This window comes from Brassica napus, chromosome C8 (assembly GCF_020379485.1).
Source record: "Brassica napus cultivar Da-Ae chromosome C8, Da-Ae, whole genome shotgun sequence".
NCBI classification, from domain to species: Eukaryota; Viridiplantae; Streptophyta; class Magnoliopsida; order Brassicales; family Brassicaceae; genus Brassica; species Brassica napus.
Window position 1 is genome coordinate 48,249,220 of NC_063451.1, and position 22,880 is coordinate 48,272,099.

The 22,880-nt window shown below is 33.4% G+C and overlaps 5 protein-coding genes across 6 annotated transcripts; 2 read left to right on the forward strand and 3 right to left on the reverse strand.

Moving 5' to 3' along the window:
• Window positions 1-128: 128 nt before the first annotated feature.
• On the reverse strand, window positions 129-1,449 carry LOC106374923 (GTPase LSG1-1-like). Its single transcript, XM_048765428.1, has 4 exons — window positions 1,415-1,449; window positions 1,230-1,323; window positions 1,105-1,161; window positions 129-906 (listed from the first exon to the last, which is right to left on the reverse strand). Coding segments are annotated over exons 1-4 (255 nt in total). The 5' UTR covers window positions 1,417-1,449; the 3' UTR covers window positions 129-804.
• Window positions 1,450-1,745: 296 nt separating this feature from the next.
• Window positions 1,746-2,781, forward strand: LOC106377037 (photosystem I subunit O). The gene is made up of 3 exons (XM_013817191.2): window positions 1,746-2,036; window positions 2,126-2,198; window positions 2,307-2,781. Exons 1-3 carry the CDS (start codon window positions 1,949-1,951, stop codon window positions 2,581-2,583), a joined length of 438 nt encoding a protein of 145 aa, XP_013672645.1. The 5' UTR covers window positions 1,746-1,948; the 3' UTR covers window positions 2,584-2,781.
• A 190-nt stretch (window positions 2,782-2,971) lies between these two features.
• Window positions 2,972-5,160, reverse strand: LOC106377036 (mRNA-decapping enzyme-like protein). The gene is made up of 8 exons (XM_013817190.3): window positions 4,830-5,160; window positions 4,718-4,758; window positions 4,590-4,642; window positions 4,155-4,299; window positions 4,010-4,066; window positions 3,754-3,868; window positions 3,248-3,682; window positions 2,972-3,175 (listed from the first exon to the last, which is right to left on the reverse strand). Exons 1-8 carry the CDS (start codon window positions 4,989-4,991, stop codon window positions 3,119-3,121), a joined length of 1,065 nt encoding a protein of 354 aa, XP_013672644.1. The 5' UTR covers window positions 4,992-5,160; the 3' UTR covers window positions 2,972-3,118.
• Window positions 5,161-8,439: 3,279 nt separating this feature from the next.
• On the reverse strand, window positions 8,440-10,699 carry LOC106374924 (rho GTPase-activating protein 5). Its single transcript, XM_013814849.3, has 5 exons — window positions 10,178-10,699; window positions 9,791-9,911; window positions 9,603-9,722; window positions 9,302-9,532; window positions 8,440-9,134 (listed from the first exon to the last, which is right to left on the reverse strand). The coding sequence occupies exons 1-5, from the start codon at window positions 10,300-10,302 to the stop codon at window positions 8,946-8,948; spliced, it is 786 nt and encodes a 261-aa protein (XP_013670303.1). The 5' UTR covers window positions 10,303-10,699; the 3' UTR covers window positions 8,440-8,945.
• A 4,358-nt stretch (window positions 10,700-15,057) lies between these two features.
• On the forward strand, window positions 15,058-22,260 carry LOC106377038 (transcription factor TGA9). 2 transcript variants are annotated; one of them, XM_013817193.3, is made up of 13 exons: window positions 15,058-15,219; window positions 15,453-15,636; window positions 16,136-16,230; window positions 16,809-16,888; window positions 17,265-17,483; window positions 19,208-19,246; window positions 19,413-19,472; window positions 19,847-19,924; window positions 20,005-20,053; window positions 20,179-20,450; window positions 20,779-21,000; window positions 21,839-21,981; window positions 22,066-22,260. In XM_013817193.3, the coding sequence occupies exons 2-13, from the start codon at window positions 15,527-15,529 to the stop codon at window positions 22,151-22,153; spliced, it is 1,455 nt and encodes a 484-aa protein (XP_013672647.2). In that variant the 5' UTR covers window positions 15,058-15,219; window positions 15,453-15,526; the 3' UTR covers window positions 22,154-22,260. The 2 variants fall into 2 exon arrangements, with proteins under 2 accessions (XP_013672647.2, XP_022563490.2); XM_022707769.2 differs by lacking the exons at window positions 15,058-15,219; window positions 15,453-15,636; window positions 16,136-16,230; window positions 16,809-16,888 and adding an exon at window positions 16,997-17,158.
• Window positions 22,261-22,880: the final 620 nt, after the last annotated feature.

Genomic DNA, 22,880 nt, shown 5'->3' on the forward strand with positions numbered 1-22,880 from the left:
ATTTTTTTTGTCAAATAAGGTATAAAAATACATGAGATAAGTATTTTAGTATAAAAACAAACAGAAATGTAGATTCAAATTCAATTTTACCAATAATTCATAATAAATCAAATGTAACTCAAGTTACTAATCAAAACCATAATCTATATTAAGCAAAATTACAGTATAAAAGCCCTTAAATAACTAGAATTAACAAAACTCTAAAAAAAAAAAAAAACTTTTTAAGCATCTGTTGACAAAAAAAGTATCTTACACTGATAATACACCATCTCATCTCTATCACATAAACTTAATATCCTTGCTACGATGACTACACTTTGGTCACTTGTCACTAATCACCGCACAGTGAGAGGCTCTGTGTTAGCAGGCTTCTTATGCTGCTTATGCGACGCCGTCTCCTTCTTCACCGCCACTTTCTTAGAAGACGCAAGCCCGTTCGCCACATCAAACAAGCTCAAATCATCCAGCACATCATCAATACCAGGAACCTCCTCGCTTTCCTCCTCATCATCATCCGAACCTATCTCAGCACCTAGTATCCTCCACCTTCTCCTCACTCATCGACCCAAGCGCCGGTCCTGGGCCAAGCCTAATTAAATATGACTCAGGGTCCCAAATTTTTTGAAAATTTGTATATGTAAATAGGGACCCAAGAGCACTCTCACTCACTGCTCTAGAGTTTCTTGCTCTGACGATCTCTTGAGCCTCAGACTGTAACCGTCCCAAGAGCTCTGTCTCTGCCGCATATCACAACTTCTGGATCTTCTGTCTTTTGAAAGTTACCGGGTTGTCTCCATTGCTCTTTCAAGACTTTCCCTTCGAGGAGAGCTGTAGCGGCCATGGCTGACCAGAAGACGAAGAGGATGTTGTTGAGGCGGAAATATTCTGCCCATTTCTCCCTAGTCCCTATAGAATTCAAACCACTTGATCAGAAGAGGGTTGCTTACCTGACGTAAGGAGGTAAAAAGATCCGCCTTGTTAACTAGAAGCATGAGTTTCTTATGCTCATCGATCTCTCGAGCATATGCATGTGTCAGGATGTATCTTGAAAGTTAGTGATAAGGATCAGGGATACGGTGTCAGATGGGTTTAAAGTTGCAATACCTCAAGATCAGGGCAACGGTAGAAGAGTGTATCTCTAGCGTCAACTACCATAACAATCTTAAAAAAGGAGAAGGATTAAATAAACAAAGACGTTTAATGAGACGGTTACTTTGCCAGGGACTTACCAAGTCACTACGTTCAAGCACTCGCCAAAGCTGTCTACAGATGTCGAGGTTCTTTTCGAATGGAGTCAACACAAGCTTTTCGTTTTCCTCTAGCCTAAACACAGTTACATGAGAACAAGTAAGCATTTATAAGCAAATGGCAATGAGTCACATAGAAAAGTGCACATGACGAAACCTAATCATACATCAACTTTTTTCTCCTTTCGAGCTTCTCAGTAATATACAAGGGAAAGAGATTCGCTCGAGTACATCAACAACTTATAATGTCCATATATTTCATTTTTATTTGTTTTCTACTAAAATCAAGAAAATAACGATATTATTATTGTTATTGGTGTTACCGTGTTAGACAATATCATGTGACCAAAGACAACATGTTAAGTTGTTAACTGTCACAATGAACTTTATGATAATTGTTAATTAAAAAAAATACGAATATTAAAATTTATATAATTCCTACAATTTTGTTATGACTCTATGATAATCACATATTCACATACAGTATACTCTCAGATGCAAACTTAAAAATCTGGAATTTATCTTATCCAAGAGGTGGACCCACAATATCAAAGAATATGCTGAGGTGTCACAAAGCTATTGACTGATAACCATCCTCGAAATCTCTAATGTCGTCCACAAAACCAATCTATTTCATGTTTTGTGGATGTTAGAAATAAAACAAAGGAGCTCAGTTTGGCAGAAAGAAGCAAAGAAGAAAAATGGCCGCAACATTTGGAACCCCATCGACGGTGATAGGTCTCGGAGGATCATCTGTTTCTCCCATCAAGGCCAAAGCTCTCTCTTCATGTACTCTTGTCTTTCTTTTGATCATATCTGAATAATTGAGTTAACATATAATATTCATATTGATTTGTAATTTCTGGTGATGTTTTCAGCTTTTCTAAAACCAACATTAAGAGCGAAGAACGCTCTGAAAGTCGCTGGAGCATCGGGCGGAAGATTCACTTGGTTTGTTATTCTTTTATATTTAACTGAACTTAAGAAAACTTGTTTGTCAAGATATCTTTAGGGCTTTTTCTCTAACAATAGTTTTATTTGTGTTACATAATGAAAAAGCTTTGAGAGGAACTGGCTGAGGAGAGATCTGAACGTGGTGGGGTTCGGGCTTGTCGGGTGGCTAGCTCCGTCTAGCATTCCGGCGATAAACGGGAAGAGCTTGACGGGTCTCTTCTTTGAGAGCATAGGAACTGAGCTCGCTCACTTCCCAACACCTCCAGCTCTCACTTCTCAGTTCTGGTTGTGGCTGATCACTTGGCACTTGGGCCTCTTCATATGCCTCACCTTCGGACAAATCGGATTTAAGGGCAGGACTGAAGATTACTTCAAGAAATAAATCATTCCCTCTTGTTCCATCTGTACTTATTATCTTACTCTCTCTCTCTCTTGGTTCTGTGTATTAGTATGACTCAGAATGAAGCTTGCTTTCGTTTCCTATATTTGATGTTTCATTCAGTGCCGACCAGTGTTTACAAAACCGGTTCGATCACCGGGTTCAACCATGATGTTATTCTTAATAAAATTATTAAACTCAGATGAACCTTATTGGACCATATTGAACCATATTGAACCATGACCAAAAACTTATCAGGTTCGGTATTAAAAACATTGATGTCGACAAAAGTGTTTCTTGATGATCTTGATTCTAAATTTAAAAGAGTTAGATGAATGGCTGAAAGTAGAGTAATAAAGGTGAAAAAGTATGTTCAAGAGTTAAAAACAAGGGAGCAATGCAAAGTTATCTTTTATAACTGCCTGTTCGAGGTTCTGACAAGACTTTGTTCAACTGTATCAAAGAGAACTAAACTACGTTTTAACTACACATTCTACACCAAACCGCCACTGTTCCCACTGCCCAACCCTGCTCAGCTTCATTGTTGATGTGCATTTTGTAAAGCTCGGGTCACCATGTCGATGAATTCGTTCTCCTGTTCAGAAACAACTCGTTAGGTTTGGGAATTAGCTCAAAGTCAAGTGAATGTTTTAAAAGAAGAACAAACCTGAACTAGCTTCAAAAGGGCTTCTTTGACTTTGTCTCTGTTGATAACCGGGACACTGTGTGAAGGAGCGAGTGAGGGTGGTGGAGTTGGTGGCGGGAAAGGCTGGAGCATCGGGGTACCATGCTGGCGCTGATGGTGAGAGGCATCATTAAAGTTCAGAGGAGGCGCAGTGGGCGTAGATGAACCAGGAACAAGGAGTGGTTGTGTCATCGTCCGTGGGGGCGCAAAGAACGAGGACGGCGTCACCAGATCCGTGTGAACGTTGGAGTTGTTGCTGCTGATAAGATCAGGGTTGTTCTCAAAGTGAGACATAATAGGAGAGGAGGATTGCAGAGGTGCAGGAGGCGCAATGGTGGGTTGATGAGGTTGTAGAGGAGTTGCTGATGATTGATATGGTGGTCCACTTGCAGACCCGTTACCAAGAGTCATCGCTGACTGCAGTCAAGCCAACAACATAATGAGGAAGGTGATAGTGTGAGTGTGTATCAAAAGCTTTAGAGACTTACGCTGAAGAAGTTGACAAAAGCAGGATCATTAGGGGCATCCCTAGCAGTTGAAGATGGTTCAAGAGGACTATCCAGAGCCGCCATTGTAGGCACAGCTTCCAATTCCCTAAACTCGCTACAGTTCATAGAAAAATTAAACTCAATTTAACATATAAGCAAATCTACCAGTTGAAACATGTAGATTATCTAGCTTCCTTCCACATCCTAAAAAACAACTATTGGTGCAGTTTCTAAGTCTAAAGATGAAGATCTTTACCTTTTCGAAGATGACGTATTTGGCTTCTGGTTTGCCTTGGAATATGCGCTAAGTAATCTACCCATGCCAAAGGAACCATCAGGCCAAGACATAATGAATATAGAAATAAACACAAGGAAGGCTAAGTATATGTATAAGGAAGTACCTGTCGAAAAGACGTGCAACCTCCTCACATTCACGTTCATTGTAGAACCAAATGCCATTTACTTCTTGAGATGCGTTACGGTAAAGCAAATATGGACCTTGGACTTCATACTCAAAATCTCCCAGGAGATCTTCCACCAGATTATCTGCCCACGCAAAATTTAACAATTCACTGATAACTCCAAAAAAATCAAGATTCTTAGAGTTTCCAGATAAGCAAAATATAAAACCAATTTCACTAACGATCTAAAAATTTCCCTAACCATATCCCTTAGCTTTAGACGAACTAAAACACTGACAAAAACAAACTTCAATGTTACAGAGCACTAATTGCTATAACAAATCCGAAACTAACCAAATCAATGAGAAAGCAACTAATCAAAGACAGAGACATTAAGAAAAAAAGAAACAGCAACTTGATGCTTCTCTAGCTGACCTGTGTTCCGGCGATTCATTACAATAAACTGAAACCGAGGTTGCTGTTTATTTCTGAAACAAAACAAAAACCAGACTTTAGATGATTAAAGTCAACATCACACATAGCTGAAAACTTAAAGTACTCACCTTTTGACAACAAACAAAGACCCTTCAACATCCTTACGACTCTGATTAAAAACAAAACACAGAACAGTCAGTAACAAAGCAAAACATAATACGATGAATGATTGCAACTTACCCATTGACTGATCTCAATGTTGAATTCATATAAGGTGACATGAGCTGCTGTGATAAGGATCTCCTCGATGAAAGGATCGATTCGCTGGAGAACTGTGAGATTGAGGAGCCTCGTACTGTTCTGATCCATATTTGGTGGGATCAGCTTCCCGTTCTGAGACATCTTTCTAAGTTCAGATCAGATGTGGTGAAATCTCGCGATCCGATTTGAATTGACCTAATCGGAAGAAGAAGAAGAACCCTAGAATTGTGATTTACGCAAGGTGAGATTTGGGGATTGGAGACGATAACGTAATCCACGTTTGGGCTTGGGCCCTGTCGTTAAAGGCCCAAAGACATCTTTGGTATGTTTTCCCATCATGAAGAAATATCCACTTGAGTTGATTTGAACTTGGGTAAAAATCTCAGCAAAAAAAAAAACAAACAAACAAACAATGTTTAATTCCTTTTAGGAATCCTTTTGATATTCCAGCTTAATATTTCTTAATTTTATGTTTTCACTTTCACGTCACCACTCACATTCTTCGGTATTTTTTTGGTGGATTTGCAAAATGATTTAGTTCTATATTGTCTTTCTGCTTTTATAGTCATGATCATCAATACTATTAAAAGAAAAAAAAGACTTAAAAATCTACTTAAAAAAAATTGTTGCACCATTTCATTTTTAGTCCAACATATAACATATAAACAAATATTATAATAGCTTTTATTATAACAACGAAATAAGATTCTAACGAATCTTATCAAGATCTTTCTCTAATAGTTTAGGTGATATATTAATTCTCTAATTGTTAGATATTTGTTCATTATTTAGAAAATCTGTGTGACATATCTGATCTATTAAAAATATGTCTCTCTAGATATTACGGTTACCAAATAACATTTGAAAAGAGATTTTGTATATATGTCGATATGTAACATTGCATTCAAATATATAGGTTACTTTCGTGGTTTTCAAATGAATCAGTCCAAATCTTATAGTTTTCTAGACTCCCTAATAATATAATTGTACAATATTAATTATACTATATTTTCTTATATCACACATTAGTACATTAGATATATATTTACTTATCCCATGCAGTAATATAGTACTCATTTTCAAACTGTACTATAAATCAATTTTCACTGTTTGACTTCTTTAAAATGTTGGTTAGGTAATTTAAAATATAGAAATAATAGCCAATCAAAAAACTTTAAGTTCTAAACTAATATTTAATTTTTTAGATTTTTACTAAACTATCCTAGATTTTTTCAATCCTAATAATAATAATAATAGTAGAAAAGAGAGTACGCTTAGGCATTCGATCTTCAGGTCAGATACAGATTGGTTTCTTTCGAACATGGGTGTTTTGGATCCTAGACATTTGGACCTAAATAGGTATTTGAATTTTTTTTGTTTGGGTTCGTGTCAGTTCTTTTCGGGTTTGGATCAATAATTAAGATACATGTAAACTACATATAATTTTTGGATACCTAATGGATCCGGATCGGTTCAGGTTAGGATCCAAAAAATATTCGAAGTACCCAAAAACTTTAAAAATACATGAAACACAAAAAAATATCCGAAAGTATTTAAATACTCAAAATGACGCAAATTTGACCTGATAAACAAAAAAACCCTAAAAATTCAGCTAAATAGCCAAATATATTTTAAATTTTGAAATTTTACATGAAGTCTGAAACTATAAGCAAAAACCAAAATCCGAAACTTAAAATAATATTCGTAGTACAAAAACATATCAGAAATACCTAAATATCTAAGATACACAAACATTTCATGTACATCGGTTATCCGATTGGGTCTCGAGTAAGATCCAAACTCAAACAGAGACCCGCATGTCTACAAAAAAAATACTTAATAAGTACTTTACCTTGAGTTTGGATCCGAACCAGTATCAATGTATTGTTAGTCTGTATATATTTTTAGCTAGATTTTAATAAGAAAACAAAACCCGCGCTTTAAAGCGGGGGTCAAAATCTAGTTTGTAATTTATACACTCACCACTAATGTTTGTTTGGTATATGTTGCAAAATCATTTGCTCTCATTATGTTTTCTACTTTATATCAAATGCTAAAATTGTTCTGGTTCTATTGTAACAACTCATATGTCGAATATATTAGCGCATTTGAGAAATACACATCAATAGTTTTGCAATTCAGTTGACAACAATAGACACCAAAATTCATAGGTTTGTATGTTACAAAAGAATATCGAACACATGTTGGAACCTAGATTCAATTTTCTAGTTAAGTACACCCATTTTAAAACAAATAAAAAAACTCATTTAAGTGAATTTTAACTGACAAATCAAAAAAATTAACCAGTTAAAATAAATATTAGACACTTCGGAATCTAAAAGACAGCAATAAAAATATAGACAACAACTAATTAACATATTTTCATATTGTTCATCAACTAGCTATAACAATAACTAAAAGAAAAGGATTATCAATTTCTCAACCTATAATATCAAATTAATCTATAAAGAACGAGTCCTAAACTATCAAATATGTTTTCACATCATATATTCTTTAAAGTTAAAATGTGAAGTAAGAAAAAATAATTGGTCACTTGAACTCAAATATACAATTATTGAATTCGAGATAATACATCAATTATTACATTTTTAAATTCGAGCTCCTCAGTATCACGATCACCAACCCCTATTCACAATCGAGTCTCAGATGCTCACCTATCTTCCATACTAGATGGATTAATGGATTGTTACCTTAGCTAACGAAGAAGTAAATAGTTTGGATTTTCGCTTCCTAAATCACTGGGGCAACATTCCGACATTCTCTCCTTCACGGTTTGATATCCTTGAGGTTAGCAACCTTTCCTACGAATGCGTTAGGAATCATCGTTTTACTGCTATTTCTGTTAAAAGCTCTTCTTAATAATAATTTATGTTTCATGTAATCCGTTACATTGATTTGAAATCAATAAGCGAAGATGTTATAAAAAACACATTCAAATTTATTAAATACAATAAACTAAATTAAAATGTTTGATTAAAATCTAACTAACTACATACACACACACACATATATATGTTTATATATATATATATATATATATATATAACTCTTACACTAAAATATTTCAATATTCTTATCTCCATTAACTACATTTGGATTTTGGTTTGATGAAATGAGATATTGTTCATGTACGGGTATGGAATATTGTTCTATCTGAGGTCTGACATTATCTGGTTTCTGCAGTTGAGCTTCTACTTGGGATATGTTACACTCTCTTCTTGGTTCTTTGGAACCATAAGTTTTCTTGGCTTCTTGGATGTTTACTCGCTATATCGACCTTTCTGTCAAGGTTAAATAACCGCCAAGAACTAAGGGTACTCTTTTATTCGTCAAGTGACTCATCTTTGTATTTGTTTAGATACCAAGGAAACTAAGAGCAACATTATTATCGGTGGTGGGATGAGGATTCTTACTAGTGGGCCACATCACCTTTTCTCAATTATGTTGCCAAAATGTCTCAAAATAAGGAACGTTTGCACTGCGTCTTTTGCACTGTTTGCGGGTCTCACGACACGTGGCGGCCCGCGATTAATTCATTTTAAAATTTTTTTTTAAAAAAAAAGAAAAACCAGAAAAAAAAAATTTAAGAACCCAAAAAACGTTTTGGGCGATAATCATGCTCTAAGATACGAATTACATCTTTTTTGGTTCGACACATGGATAACAATAGTAGGTTTGTTGCCGATGGACAGGCTAGGAATTTGGTTTGAGTAGAAAGGCATGTACATTTTGCTTATCATCCCATAGAATTAGTAGACTCATATCATATCATCATTCAACAACAAACTACATACATTACCTAGAAGTTACATACACAAATATATTTTAAAAAGCAGCCAAGACACACAATATACTAAAGAAAGATAAAAAACACTTGTAAAGACAAAGAAATGAAGAAGATAAAGAACATCAGTTACACTTGTATATGGGGTTCGGTTTGCAAATGAGTGGCTGCACAACTCCATCAACTCCCTTTGAATCAGAAGTATTAAAACCCTCAAACGCAAATCTTCATGCATCATGCCTTGTGTTCATCAACAACCACTTTTATTATCACTGACGCTTCTTCCTCAGTTATGTACACACCATCTCCTCCTCTTCTTCTTCTTCTTCTTCTTTCTCACCTTCTTCAGCTTCATTGCTGCACCTTGTATCAACATGGGTAGACGTGGCTTCCCTTTCTCCTAGGGTTTTCTCTGTGAGGCTCTTTAGCAACTTCATCACTTGAACCGCATACATCAATGCAGTCAATGGATCTGCCATCTACACAGAAAATCCAAAACAGAGCTAACACATTTCACAATATGGAAACACTTATTTAACCCCAAAAATTCATTTCAAGATATCTCAACAATAGGACTTATAACAGAGGCGTATCATTAGTGCATTTTTAGTATTGATCAAAAATCACTTCAATAAAAAAAACTGACCTTAGACATGTTAGGGGCAAAGACTAAAGCAAGGTTACGAGAGTTCATCTTGTTAACATGCTCAAACTGAACTACATCAGCCATGAGATTGATTGCCCAATTGAGAAGAGAAGCTTCTGTCTGAGGCAAGAGCCTCACAACCTTGACAAAATCATCGTCTGACTCGCACTGCATCACTTGCCCCGCTGGTAGAGGATCCAGTACCCCTCTCGGTAGCTCTCTGAACCAAGCCTGAACAAACACACATTATCAAATTCAAGTGGCATAAGGGTAAAGAAGAAGAGTTTTTTGAAGAAGGAACCTTGATAAGTCCAGCTAGACAATGGACATCGATCCCATCAGGTATCAACCCTTTATTTAGCTGCTCCCTTACATACTCTTCCTCACTGTTCTCTCCTGTTATTCTGAATATTCCTTCTATCTGAGACGCATACAATTCTCATCAACTTCGGAATTAAAAACGGGACTGATTATGTTTCATTCACTCACCTGCAAGCCTCCTTGATCATATAGCCTACTCTGTAATAGTAGGAGTATCACGGGAACACAGTTCCCTCTCGAGTCATATGATAATTGCATTGACTCTGTCGAAACCCCAAACACTGATGCACTGCCACACAAATAACATGACATGTAACAGGTTGGCTTATTGAAGTATTATATATTCCCTCAGTTACAAAATGATCCATAATTTAGAGAAACAAATGTTTTAAAAAATACATTTTTAAAATTCACTTTTAAATTGTAGATTTCGTAGAAATTATTTGCGTTTATAGAATTTTGATTTGTTATAAATTATAAAAAATATTTAATCATAAAATATTTATATTCAAAATTTAATATCTCTACCAAGAAAGCTAGCCAAGTCATCTCAACCTTGCACTGGGTGCTTTTTGGGGGACATCAGGCTCGAACTCAGAAGGCAGGCCAAGGAAACCGTTGAAGCGATCAAAGGTCACGTGAGCCACGTGTTGGATATTGGTTGGACCACCAATGTCCATGGTTAGCCGCTCGTTTTCTTCCTTCTCCGCCGTCGAGAAACAACGAGACAGCTCCAGGACGACTCGACCACCGCCAAACCACCAATGCTGGGGCTTGCGGCGTCTTCTCACTCTCTCTATCTCTTCTCACACGGTCGAGTCTTCCTGCTCTTTCCTAAAGAAAACAATACGTTTCGGACAATGTGATGAACATAAAGAAAAGAGGTTTTGCGACTAAGGAATATTGGTCGGCAATGAAGTTGGTTACATAAGAAAAATATTTAAGTTGGGAAGTTACATGTACATTACAAAGAATGTTGCAGATATTGAGTGGTGATGAAGAAAAAGGTTAGGAGGATGGTGGAACGTGGGAATCACTACGTTAATTTGATTTCAAAGTCTACACGTTAATTTGGGAAGGTTTTTTTTTTTTTTTTTTTTTTTTTAGTTGCAAAAAAAAAAAAAGTCTATAACATCTTTTTTTTTTTTGCTAAAAGATTAAAGTCTATAACATCTGTCTCTCGGTAATAATTAAAAACTAATAACAATTAGCGTGGGTTTTACTCTTCCAAATACTAAATATTAGAATATCTGTCTCTTTCTCTGTGTGTTGTTGATTGTGTATCAATAAAAAAAGTGAGGAATTTTTACCATAATAATTATCTCTCTAATTTATCTTTTTAAATTGACAATATGGTTTTATATCTCTCTATGAGGTCCAATTCAAAAAGATCAAATGAACGTTGCCACCATAATACTACCACCAACTTCATCATCACAAGGTATTTTTACCGGTTTCTCTATCGAGTTTGTAGCTCTGGTTTTCTAGCTTTGTACCATTGCAGCACAGAGAGCGAGTATTGGGCCTAAACTAAACCAAACAAATAGTAACCAGAAAGTAGGTTATAACTCCTTGTTAATATCAAGGCCTATAAACACTAGTTTACTGGTATTAGATCAGAGTTGGGCCGAGCCAGATCAGGTTTAATTCAACTGTTTTGAGTAATTTATAGTTTAATGTCACTTTGACACTTTTAAAAATGATTACTAAAACAATAGAATAGAAATAGCTTTGTTAAACTTAAATGTGATTGATTGACTTAGTACCGTATATTGAAACAATTATTAAATGATAATCTAGTTTTTCTATTATTGTACTGTCTGGGAAAGGAACTGTTGTCAATCACCAAATGTATACGCAAAGAATTCTAATGTCCATTATCCAAATAAGATTGTGATATTGTGCTGAGTTTGATAATCTACTATTTCATTGGAGAAACCGATATTGAATTCATGTAAACTTAAACTGTGAAATATACATCTACAAAAAGAAAGAGCAATTAAAAAGCCGTCACTAAAGAAAATCATTTAAAGACTCTCAACTTGAGGGATTCATAATGACATAAACTAAAGAAGAAAGCAATGACAACTTCAGATTTGCAAGCTCGTTGACTACATTAGGTAGATAAGAATCAAAGGAGACATTTAACAATTTCTAATAGAGGAAAGGAATCTAAAATGTGGCATTGAGATTTAGGTGATGACAGGGAGTGGATGTTGACCCACCAACAAAATTAAGGATAATACCAAACAAATCCAATTAAATAACACTTGATTGAGATGTTTATAATAATTGACATTTTCTTAACATTTATTTTACGATTAATATGCAAAAAGGCCGTTTATTTATCTTATTGGTCGTCTACATATTTTTCAAAATAATGTAATGGATATTTTGGCTGAACTGGTAGAACGGAAATAGTTTATTCTAGTTAACTATGGTAGGTTAACCGATTAGAGGAAGCTGTTCTAGTTCCATTGATATCCAATTTTGATAATTGAATGCAACGCTATATATTAAAAAAGTGAGAATTACATTTTGAGAAAATCTGTCATATATATTATCAATCTCTGCTATCAAAACAAGAAAGACTATATATGTACTGAAGACGAATTGTAGTCATATAATTCATACTATTGTTATCCCCTTCGGGATCCCAAAAGACATATTTTAGCAAAAAGAGCTAAATGTTCTTTCGATAGAAACTCACTAAATTATGTTATTTTAATATGCATATAAACAAACATTCCTTGTCACACAATGTTACATTGTATTTCTGTTCATGTGTACATGTTCCAAAGATATTCGCTATTACTAAATATAAGAACATTTTAACGTTATAAGATCTCCCATTGTATGCATTCTAATCCAATATCAACATCATCATCATCCGAATAAAATAAATTAGATAATCTAGCTGGGGGAGTTGTATTTATTTAATCACTGGAAGCGGAGTATATATGTATACTAGACTGAAATTATATATCATATTCCAAAATACAAACTATGTTTTTTTACTAAGTTTATTTTTCATGCTATAATATTATGCGAGAATTTTTCACTTAGCTACTTTGTAAAGACAAACTTCGTGGAACATGCTGCTAGGAAGATATAAGAAACTTCTGATTTTACAAATGTACCCTACTTTTTATACACAGAAAACGTAGTTATATATAACAGTATAAAGATGCATCTAAGTGAATATGAATAACATAGAAGATGATAGATTATAAAAATTGTGTAGTTGAATAAGCCCAAAAAGAGATTTGATGAAAAGGAGCCAATAAGCACAAACAAGCGGTTACAAAGAGAAAGAGAGATTGTGGAGTAGGAAGTCAGTGATTCTAGTGGGTTCCTCCTCTTTTTCTGCTAGTTCTATTTTATTTTAGTTACTAAAATACAAATTCTCATTTAATTTTCTTCTCGATCCCTTTTATTCAACCTCGATATTTTTCTAAATAAACTACCTCGATATGTTCGGTCTATTTAATCTTGCATCCAATCTTCTTTTATCTTCTGCACTAGATAAAGCTCTTTTTTTTCTTTAACAAGGATAAAGCTCCTAGTTGATTAAAAAAAGAGAGGATAAAGCTCCTTTCCCCTAACAAGGTTAAAGCTCTTATCACTCTTATATTATCTGTTTTCGTCTATTAAAAGTTATATAATATAAAGTTCATCTGTATATATGGGTATGTATAGATCGGATTTCTAACCAAACATCGCAACTTACTAGCTTTGACTCTTGACAGCTATATAGTTGGTCAAGATTCTTTTTTCAAATTCGTTTGTCCAATTTTTTCAAACCCAAATATTATTCAGAAAAAGTAGCTAGACACCCAAAACAAATACTCCCTCTCTTTGATTATAAGTGTAGTTTTAGATTTCGGCACACGGATTAAGAAAATAATTAATTTGTACATTTCCTATAAAAAAACACTATTACCTATACATCTAACCATATTTCAACCAATAGAAAAATAAATTTTACATAAAATTAATAAATTTTGCATAAAATTAATAAATTTTGCATAAAATTAATAAATTTTGCATAAAATTAATAAATTTTGCATAAAATTAATAAATTTTGCATAAAATTAATAAATTTTGCATTGAAAATAAATTTTGCATTGAAAATCGAAAGCGACACTTATTTTGTAACGAAATTTTTTTTCTAAAACGATGTTTAATATGAAACGGAGGGAGTATATAGCCTGGAGTCAAAGTCTGTAAGGACGAGATCTTCGAGTGATTTACCATGAAATATTATTGTCGATATTTCTTTAATCTTTTATAATATGTTTGGTTCTTTAAGTTTAGTAAGTACAAATTTGTGTTTACTAAAGTTTTATAAAAAAATGATTTCGTGGAACTAGATAGAAAAAAAGTAGCGAAAAGGAGAGACTGGTGAATCACAAAGTTTTTTTCCACATACAAGTAGAGAGAGACAGAAAGAGTAATAATACTACTACTAGATTGGGACCCGGGCTCTTGCGCGGGGTGAATATATATCAAAACTTTTGTGTTATAAATTTTTGAAAATTCATATTATGCTAATAAAATATTTCTTTCATAATCCAATTGTATGGTGTTATAAATTATTTCGTCATATCGTTATATGCTTGCTTGCAAAGTTATGAATATATGATTGGAAAAACCAATAAAAGCTTAAAGATACTCATAGAGAAAGAAACCAGCTTGTATAGCAACTCAAAGATTTTTTTTTATCATTGCAAGTTTGCAACGTTTTATGAAGGTCAATTGAAATTTAACTTTGTCAAGAGAATATTGGTTCAGGCTTAACAAATTAAACCTGGTTTTCTTAAATTTGAATTTTTTTTTTAAATCAACTTTTGTAATGCGTTTGCACTCATATAACTTTGAAAAGTAATTTTAATAAAAGGTTCCATAAGTAATATATTTTGTTATGTATCATCGTGGATCAATGTTTTATTTTGGTATTGAACATAAGCAATATGTCATCTTTGTTTGATCGAATTGTTTTCTCTTTGAAGGTGTCTACCCATCTCATCCTCGTGAGACAACACTCGACCATCAAGTGATTATGCATTCTTTATTTCATCATGTGTAAATGTTTTTAATAAACCGTTCACAACATGGGAGGAGAATCCTATCGAAAGTTTGTTATTTTAAAATTATGTAGACACATTTGTAAATAAATAATGATTTTGTAAAACAGTAATTTAATGTACGTCGGACCAAAACATTAATGAATTGCATACTCTTGCAATTTTTCTAGTAACCAAAGAAGCATTAAATATTTGAGCTGAGAAGTGATATGGTGTTTACACATCAGCATTGATACAAATGTTACAAATTAAAAAATGTTTGTCAAATAATATATAGGGGATATAGACTATACAAATACTAATTAATTTTTAAGAGAAAGTTCGCATCCTACTTTGTTTTTCTGTTCAGCAAAAAAAAAAGATTTTGAAGAGAAAGTTAGCATCCCTCTTTGTTTTTCTGTTCAGCAAAAAAAAAAAGATTTTGAAGAGAAAGTTCGCATCCTATTTTCTCTCTCCTCTTTCTTCTCAAACAGCCCCAAAGCAAATAGAAAAGAAAAACTGCACAGAAAGGTAATAAATTAAACACAATATCTTAGTTTCATGTTCATCATCAACTTGCTTTTCTTTTGGAGATTCCAATCATTTTTTCACTTCAAGTTGATCAAGATTAACGCTTGCAATTTCTCTAAATTTTTTTTAATCTAACTCTCTCAGTCTTCTTAACTCAAAGTTTCTATTAGTGAATCTTATTTCCTTTCGTTCTTTCTTTCATCTCTTTTTCAAGACCAACTAATGTTTTACAGACAAGAGAGGATTAAGAAGAAGACATAAGTAGAAGAGAAGATCAAGAAAGAGGAAGATATCATCAATCAGGGAGATGGATAACCATAGAGTAATCAGCGAAGCCACAAACCATAATGATAATCATCATCTTTCTTATTCACTTCTTCATGGCCTCAGCAACAATCCTCCACCTCCTGGATTCATGTAACAAAATCTTCCCTGACTCTTTTGTTTTCATATATCACAAAACTTTTCTTTTCTTCTTCACACTAATATACAAAAAATTAACTCATCTTTTCTTAATTATATTCAATCTTATAATTAGCTCCAGACCTTTCTAAGGGTTTTATTTGACTACCCTCAAATTTCGTTTTCTTAATAATAACATATACAGTGTAATTTATAAAATAATAAATGGTTAACGTAGATCAAAATGGGTAAACGGAAAATATTGTATTATAACATCCGAATTAGTTTTTTTTTTGCTAAAACATCCGAAATAGGTTATAAGTGTAGTAATTGTAATTCTGGTGTACACATTTTATCATATACGATCGTCTAGGTAGGGTTGTATTAATTTATTTGTTCTTCCTGCTCTCTTTAACCAAAAATAATAATAATGTTAGTTCGTATAATTTTAGTTGTAACACAACACATGAATATTCTTTTTGTAGTATTGATTAAATAATGAATTATGAAACAGTAACCAAGATGGATCCTCCTGCTTCGATTACGGAGGGCTAGAAGAAGCAATGGTTCTGCAAGGTGTTAACTCTAGGAGCCACGAAGCTAAGCCACGTAAGCCCTCTCTCAATCCCTGCATGACGTGAGCGTTCCTTAACAAACTCCAATGAAGTTTTCTAAGCTAAAATAAAAAAATGAATTTGGAAGAAAAATGACAAAGTTGCGAGTCTGAACAAGTCTTTAGATAGGTTTTGGTGTTTGGTAATACTCCATACGGAGGCAAAAGAGAGGCATGATTTTGATCAAAAAAAAAGAGAGCCATGATATGGTGTGACTTGTTTATTCATTTGTTTTCTCGTTTTTCCTTTTTTGAATAAAATAAAATAAAATTCATTTACCAACTCTCTAACCTCCTCCATATATGAAATACACACAATATGTCTTTCTATATAATGACAAGTATTCATAATTAGATTGGGCAAGTGTGTCATGATTTTTTTTTGACAAAGTAAGTGTGTCATGTTAAGTATATATCCACGTGATAAATGATGTGATTAATTTTAAACTAGGTTAGAGCAAACGCACACATGCACATAATTAAAATCATTTATTATCATGAGCATATGTAGATGTAATGATGGTAAATTTGCAGGTTTATTTATTGATTTATTTTTTTGTACTTAAATTTGCAGGTTTATTTGCCGGAGGAGGAGCTACGACTCTGGAGATATTCCCTTCATGGCCAATCAGAACTCACAAAAGTCTTCCGACTGTACACTTTCTTCTTCTTTGACCCTTTCCTCTGGTTTTTTCTCCCTTTTCGGCATTTCAAAATAAAAATAAATACTTGTCATATTTAAAAGTTTACATTTTACACTCTATATCTTTAAGCTTTCTTCTTCTCTCTTACAGAATATCATTTTGGCCTGTTTTCCCTCAAAACTGAAAGCGATTATTTAAATTAGTTACTTGTTCCTTTTCTGACTTTATACACTAGAATCAATTTGAATAACACCCATTTGTCAATTTTTATACCCTTAAGGTTAAATCCTCCTTAGTATTAATCATCCCTTTTCTGACTTTTTATTATATCGAATTTACTATACGATCATAAGTACGTCCATGTTGAATATGTACTGGTATTGCAGGAAAGTTCAAAGTCAGGAGGAGAAAGCAGCGATTCAGGATCGGCGAATTTTTCCGGCAAAGCAGAAAGTCAACTGCCGGAGTCTCCGATGAGTAGCAAACAGAATCATCATCTCATGCTTCAGCATAATCATAATAACAACATGGCAAACTCAACCTCAGCATCTGGACTTCCCTCTACTTCTCGAACTCTAGCTCCTCCAAAAGCTTCTGAGGATAAGGTAATCATCAACATCAGTTTTTAAAAATTTAGGAAAGAGATATGCATGTGGAGTCATGTAACATACTAACATGCATGCTTTTATGTAAATATGCATGCACATGAATTTCATATTTGTATCTGTCCTATCAAATCTTAGAATAAAACAAAAACCATACACAGATCCCAAAAAGGAAACGGATCAGAGGAGATTCAGATTTTTTGACCTCTCTCAATCCGTTGAAAAAAAAGACAAATTGTTATAAAAAAAAGGGAAAATTGCCAAAACGGAACAAAAATTTAGGATGGTTGTCTCCTTAATATAATAGCATCACTAAGTTGTTCCTATAGTATAATATTTTTCATAACGCCAAAACTAACCTTTCATTAATCAAATTAAACATATATTAAAACCATTTTTAAAAGTTTAATGAAAAAAGATAAAAATAAAATGTTTTAGAAAGACAAAAGAAATGTAAAAACAATTAAAAAATGGAACAAAAGACATTGAAGTACGGAACTAAATATTCCTACTAACCCTAATATTCTTCCATATCAAAATCCTCCACAACCATTCTTTTAAAATCTTCTAATATAGAACTTGATTCCAATGACAGTAGCCTACCCCTTTGTTATCAGCCGAAAAAACTCATCTCGTGGTTGCAACAAATTCCCAAACACCACATGTTGTATAGATATGCATCATAGAAAAAGAGTGTGAAAATCACAAGACAAACTATGGAGAAATCATAGATTGAAGAAGAAGAAAAGGGAAAATCGTTTTTTTTTTTGATAATTTGGCAAAGAAAATCGATCAAAACACGTTTTAAGAAGTTAGAATATTATTAGAATATTTTCTTAAAAAAAACTTCCTTAATTTTCGAGCTTATCCGTAGAAGGCACCTTCTACAATGAGTAGAATGATGACAAAAATCTTGAATGCAATTTCTACTTCATGTAGAAGTACGTGTTGTATTTAGATTTCGCATTCCCGAAATTTTAGAATACTTCATAAAAGTAGAAATTGCATTTGAGAGAAAAGTAGATATCTTTACAATTAGTAGAATTCGCATTCTCCATATTTAGAATTTTAATTAAAAGTAGATTTTTCGTTCTTAAGAAAGTAGATGGACTTATTTATTCTGGAATTCGTTTTCTACTAACCCATTTTCCGTAGAATACGAATTCTACTTTTAGTAGAACAAAATTTAAAAATTTATTTATCAAGTTTTTCAACCAAAAATATATACGTGTTTGTGTATATCGGTGTTTTATTAATTATTTATATTTTTAATAATTTTTGTGATTCATAAAACTATTTATTTCATTAAATTTCGGAAAGTGAAAGGGTAAAAAGAAGACAAAATGGACAAAATTAGTTTTATACCAAAGGGACAACCATGCTGAATTTTTGTTCTGTTTTGACAATTTTCCCTAAAAAAACCCCCAAAGTGAAATAAAGCAGAATCTTCCTCAGAATTATGTTCTTTTAATTTTCCTTTATGTATGATTAAACAATATCCTCTCTTTTCATTTTCTTTTTACATCTATTATCGTGACAATAATGTAACTAGTTATATATAAATTTAACACATGTTTTCTAAATTATTTCATGAACTAATGCTCCTTTTTAGCTATATATAAATATTTATTACATGACTCAACTTAACTTACACAATTCATTTCTGTGTTTTATTTTCCCACTGAATTTGTTTCTATTTTCATCTTTGTTCTCTGACATTGCAGAGGAAGGCTACAACTTCAGGCAAACTTCTTGATGCCAAGGTACTTTAACGTTTATCATCATTATTTCATTGCATTTACTCGTCTCCCCCGAGGAGACATATATATACTTTTTAATGACATTTTATAAATCTTGGGTTCATATTTCCCCCCGAATTAGGCAGTTAGCCTCCTGTTTAAAAACGTGCTTAAAATTGAATTATTTCAGACATTGAGACGTTTGGCCCAAAATAGAGAAGCTGCTCGCAAAAGCCGTCTTAGGAAAAAGGTAACTATTATAACCCCTATCTTTTCACGTCAAATCATTATCATTAGTTTAACTATTTATAAATCCTATTTCCTAAACTATTTTCAAATAATATTGTTTTAATGTTAAAAAGTATATCTTACACGTATTTACAATGCTATTACTATTACACTGGTAAATCGCACTGTTCTGTGAAACGTATTATATAGTAGCATTTATTTCCTATATCTACCATTTACCAGTCTTCTATCATTCAATTATGAACGTATATATAATTGCTATGCATGGAGGAAACTTTGATTTATCTAGAGATAAATTAATGATTAATATTTATAAATATAGGTCATATATAATGATAAACGTAAATAACAAATGTATATGTGGTTTGCGAGCAGGCTTATGTGCAGCAGCTAGAATCAAGTAGGATAAAACTTTCCCAGTTAGAGCAAGAACTTCAGCGAGCTCGTTCTCAGGTTGGGTCACTTAATAATTAAACTATTTAGTCTTATAATCTTATTGTGCTGATTAATTTATATGACTTTTCTTGATATAGGGGGTGTTTATGGGTGGCTGCGGTCCACACGGACCTAACATCACTTCCGGTACCGAAACCTAAAACTCCATTTTCAGTATTATTTTATTGAAATACTGGGTTGGACCCAACAACTATATATATATATGATTAGTTACTTATTAACATAATGTTGAAATGTACGTACGTACGTAGGAGCTGCAATGTTTGACATGGAATATGGGAGATGGCTAGAGGACGAGAACCGGCATATGTCGGAGATCCGGACCGGTCTTCAGGCTCACTTATCTGACAATGATTTAAGGTTGATCGTTGACGGTTACATCGCTCACTTCGATGAGGTATTTAGATTGAAAGCAGTGGCCGCGAAAGCCGACGTTTTTCACCTCATCATCGGAACATGGATGTCCCCTGCCGAACGCTGTTTTATTTGGATGGCTGGTTTCCGTCCGTCAGACTTTATCAAGGTTAGTCATCATTTCATAAAGCATAACATGGTTGAGATTTAAGGGGCGATAAACAGTTTTACGTAAATTTTAATAAAAGGCATTTTGATAATTCGAAAGTCATACGATCTATATGTATAATAACTTTTAAAATTTTGGAGACCGAATGTTTCGTCCGGATTTTGGCTCTGATCATGAAATGTATAATTAGTATTGTTCTCCGTGTGCGTTAGCAGAACAAAAAACTGTTGGAAGATAGAAACGTGATAGTTAAATTTTAACTAGAGAAAGTATACTGATCATTAGTTATAAGTCAAACTAAAAGAGAAAATTGATGGGGTTTTGTAAGATACTGGTGTCGCAAATGGATTTATTGACGGAGCAACAGCTCATGGGAATATATAGCCTACAACACTCATCGCAACAAGCAGAGGAGGCTCTCTCGCAAGGCCTTGAACAACTTCAGCAATCTCTCATCGATACCCTCGCTGCCTCTCAAGTCATCGATGGTATGCAACAGATGGCCGTCGCTCTCGGCAAGGTCTCTAACCTCGAGGGCTTTATCCGCCAGGTTCCATCTTCTAACCTTTTCTTTATTTAACTTTCATATGTGTTTATATTTGCACTCTAAATCATAACAATGTTTATTTGTTTTACGAAACATTTTTTAAAAAGTTAAAAGTGTAAAAACATGTTTACGTTTTTGTATTGATGTTTAACTAAAACCTTTTATTATATATAGAAAAAATAAATGTCTTATTAAACCAGAATTTGATCAAATGTTGCTTTCATGAATGGTCTATTTCTAGATTATGCTCAATTCCATTTTCTTGCCGCTATTTTTCTTCTCTCATATAATAATCTATGTTCTATGGTTTTAACTATAATTATTCTCCGAGAGCAAAATTTCTTTCACCGACTTGTTTATATATACTAGTTAGCTGAAGCAAACAAAGAGAATATGTTAAAAGTATTCTCCTTTTCAATTTTTTTTGTTTTGAACAAAATAAAATACATATAAAATGTGTTTTTTTGGTAAAAAACATATAAAATGTTTTTCTTGTTTTCAGACACTAGGATCAAATTGAATTATATTGTTTTCACCGGAAGTATCATATAGTAACAAAATAGTAACAAATGTACATCATTTTCAATCTCGTCCTATATTAACAAATGCACACTATCCTAATGTCTGAAATAAGGACAAGGATAAAAAATGGTAAGCAGTTGTTATTATATTATATTTCTGGTGTATAAATAGATTTTGACCAAAAGTAATACACATTTGCACGCCGAAGTAGTAGGTCTGCCATTATAATCTTCTTTATAATCCTATAAAAAGAATCAGCTAGGTTTAATTAAATAAGCTGTAATTGATAACTGAGTTTCTATTGTTAATTTAAATGAAGGCTGATAACTTAAGGCAGCAAACCGTTCACCAGCTGAGGCGGGTCTTGACCGTTCGTCAAGCTGCACGGTGTTTTCTAGTAATCGGGGAGTATTACGGACGGCTCAGAGCTCTTAGCTCTCTTTGGCTGTCACGACCACTAGAGTAAGACACATTTTTATATAATTCATTTTTACGTATATATTTATCAATTTGTAATGTAATTTTGGATATAATTAATGTGAATAGGACGCTGATAAATGATGAAACATCTTGCCAAACGACCACGGATCTGCAGATGGTTCAGTCATCACGCAACCAGTTCTCCAATTTCTGAGTTGAAATTGGAATCTTTATGACTAAATGGTCGAGTTCCTTTGTGTTAATTTCACTGGTATTTTTTGTTGTACTTGAACGTTTAGCAAAAGAAAATGTTGCACTTAAGGGGCGAAATCCAAAACGATAAAAAGCACTTGATAAGACCCATACATGAGACCACCGGGCCTAAGATGGGCCAGGCACTTCTTTGTGGCCCTATCATTATCATGTAAGCAAAAACGGAGGAAGAAGATGAGAAAGGTGGAAAATTATCACTCTTTAAATTGATCACAGTCCAATGGTTTGTTATGAAAGAAGCCAAGTACAATCAATAGATGAAACTAAATAAGCCTAAACGATAACATTATAATGAAAGCTCAATCTAGGCCTAATAACCATATGAAAGACATAAAATACAAAATATAATTCTACAGTGCTCACACGTGAACCGTCTTATTTGAATGGTTGATTAGCGATTGAAATACGGTTCACAAAAAGATAAACTCAGAGAACATGATTATTGGGAGTTATTAGAGTGAGGTTCTTATCGGAATATAAGAATCCGTCTCTTAACTTTTAACTAAAAAAGTTAAGAATCGTCTCTTAAAACTCTAATCTAAGAACCGGTTCTTAGCTTTTTAGTTAAAAATTAAGAGACGAATTCTTATATTCCGCTAAAAGCCTCACCCTAAGAACCACCGTCGACCATGGCGCATGCGTACATTTTCCCGCGAATTATAGACACA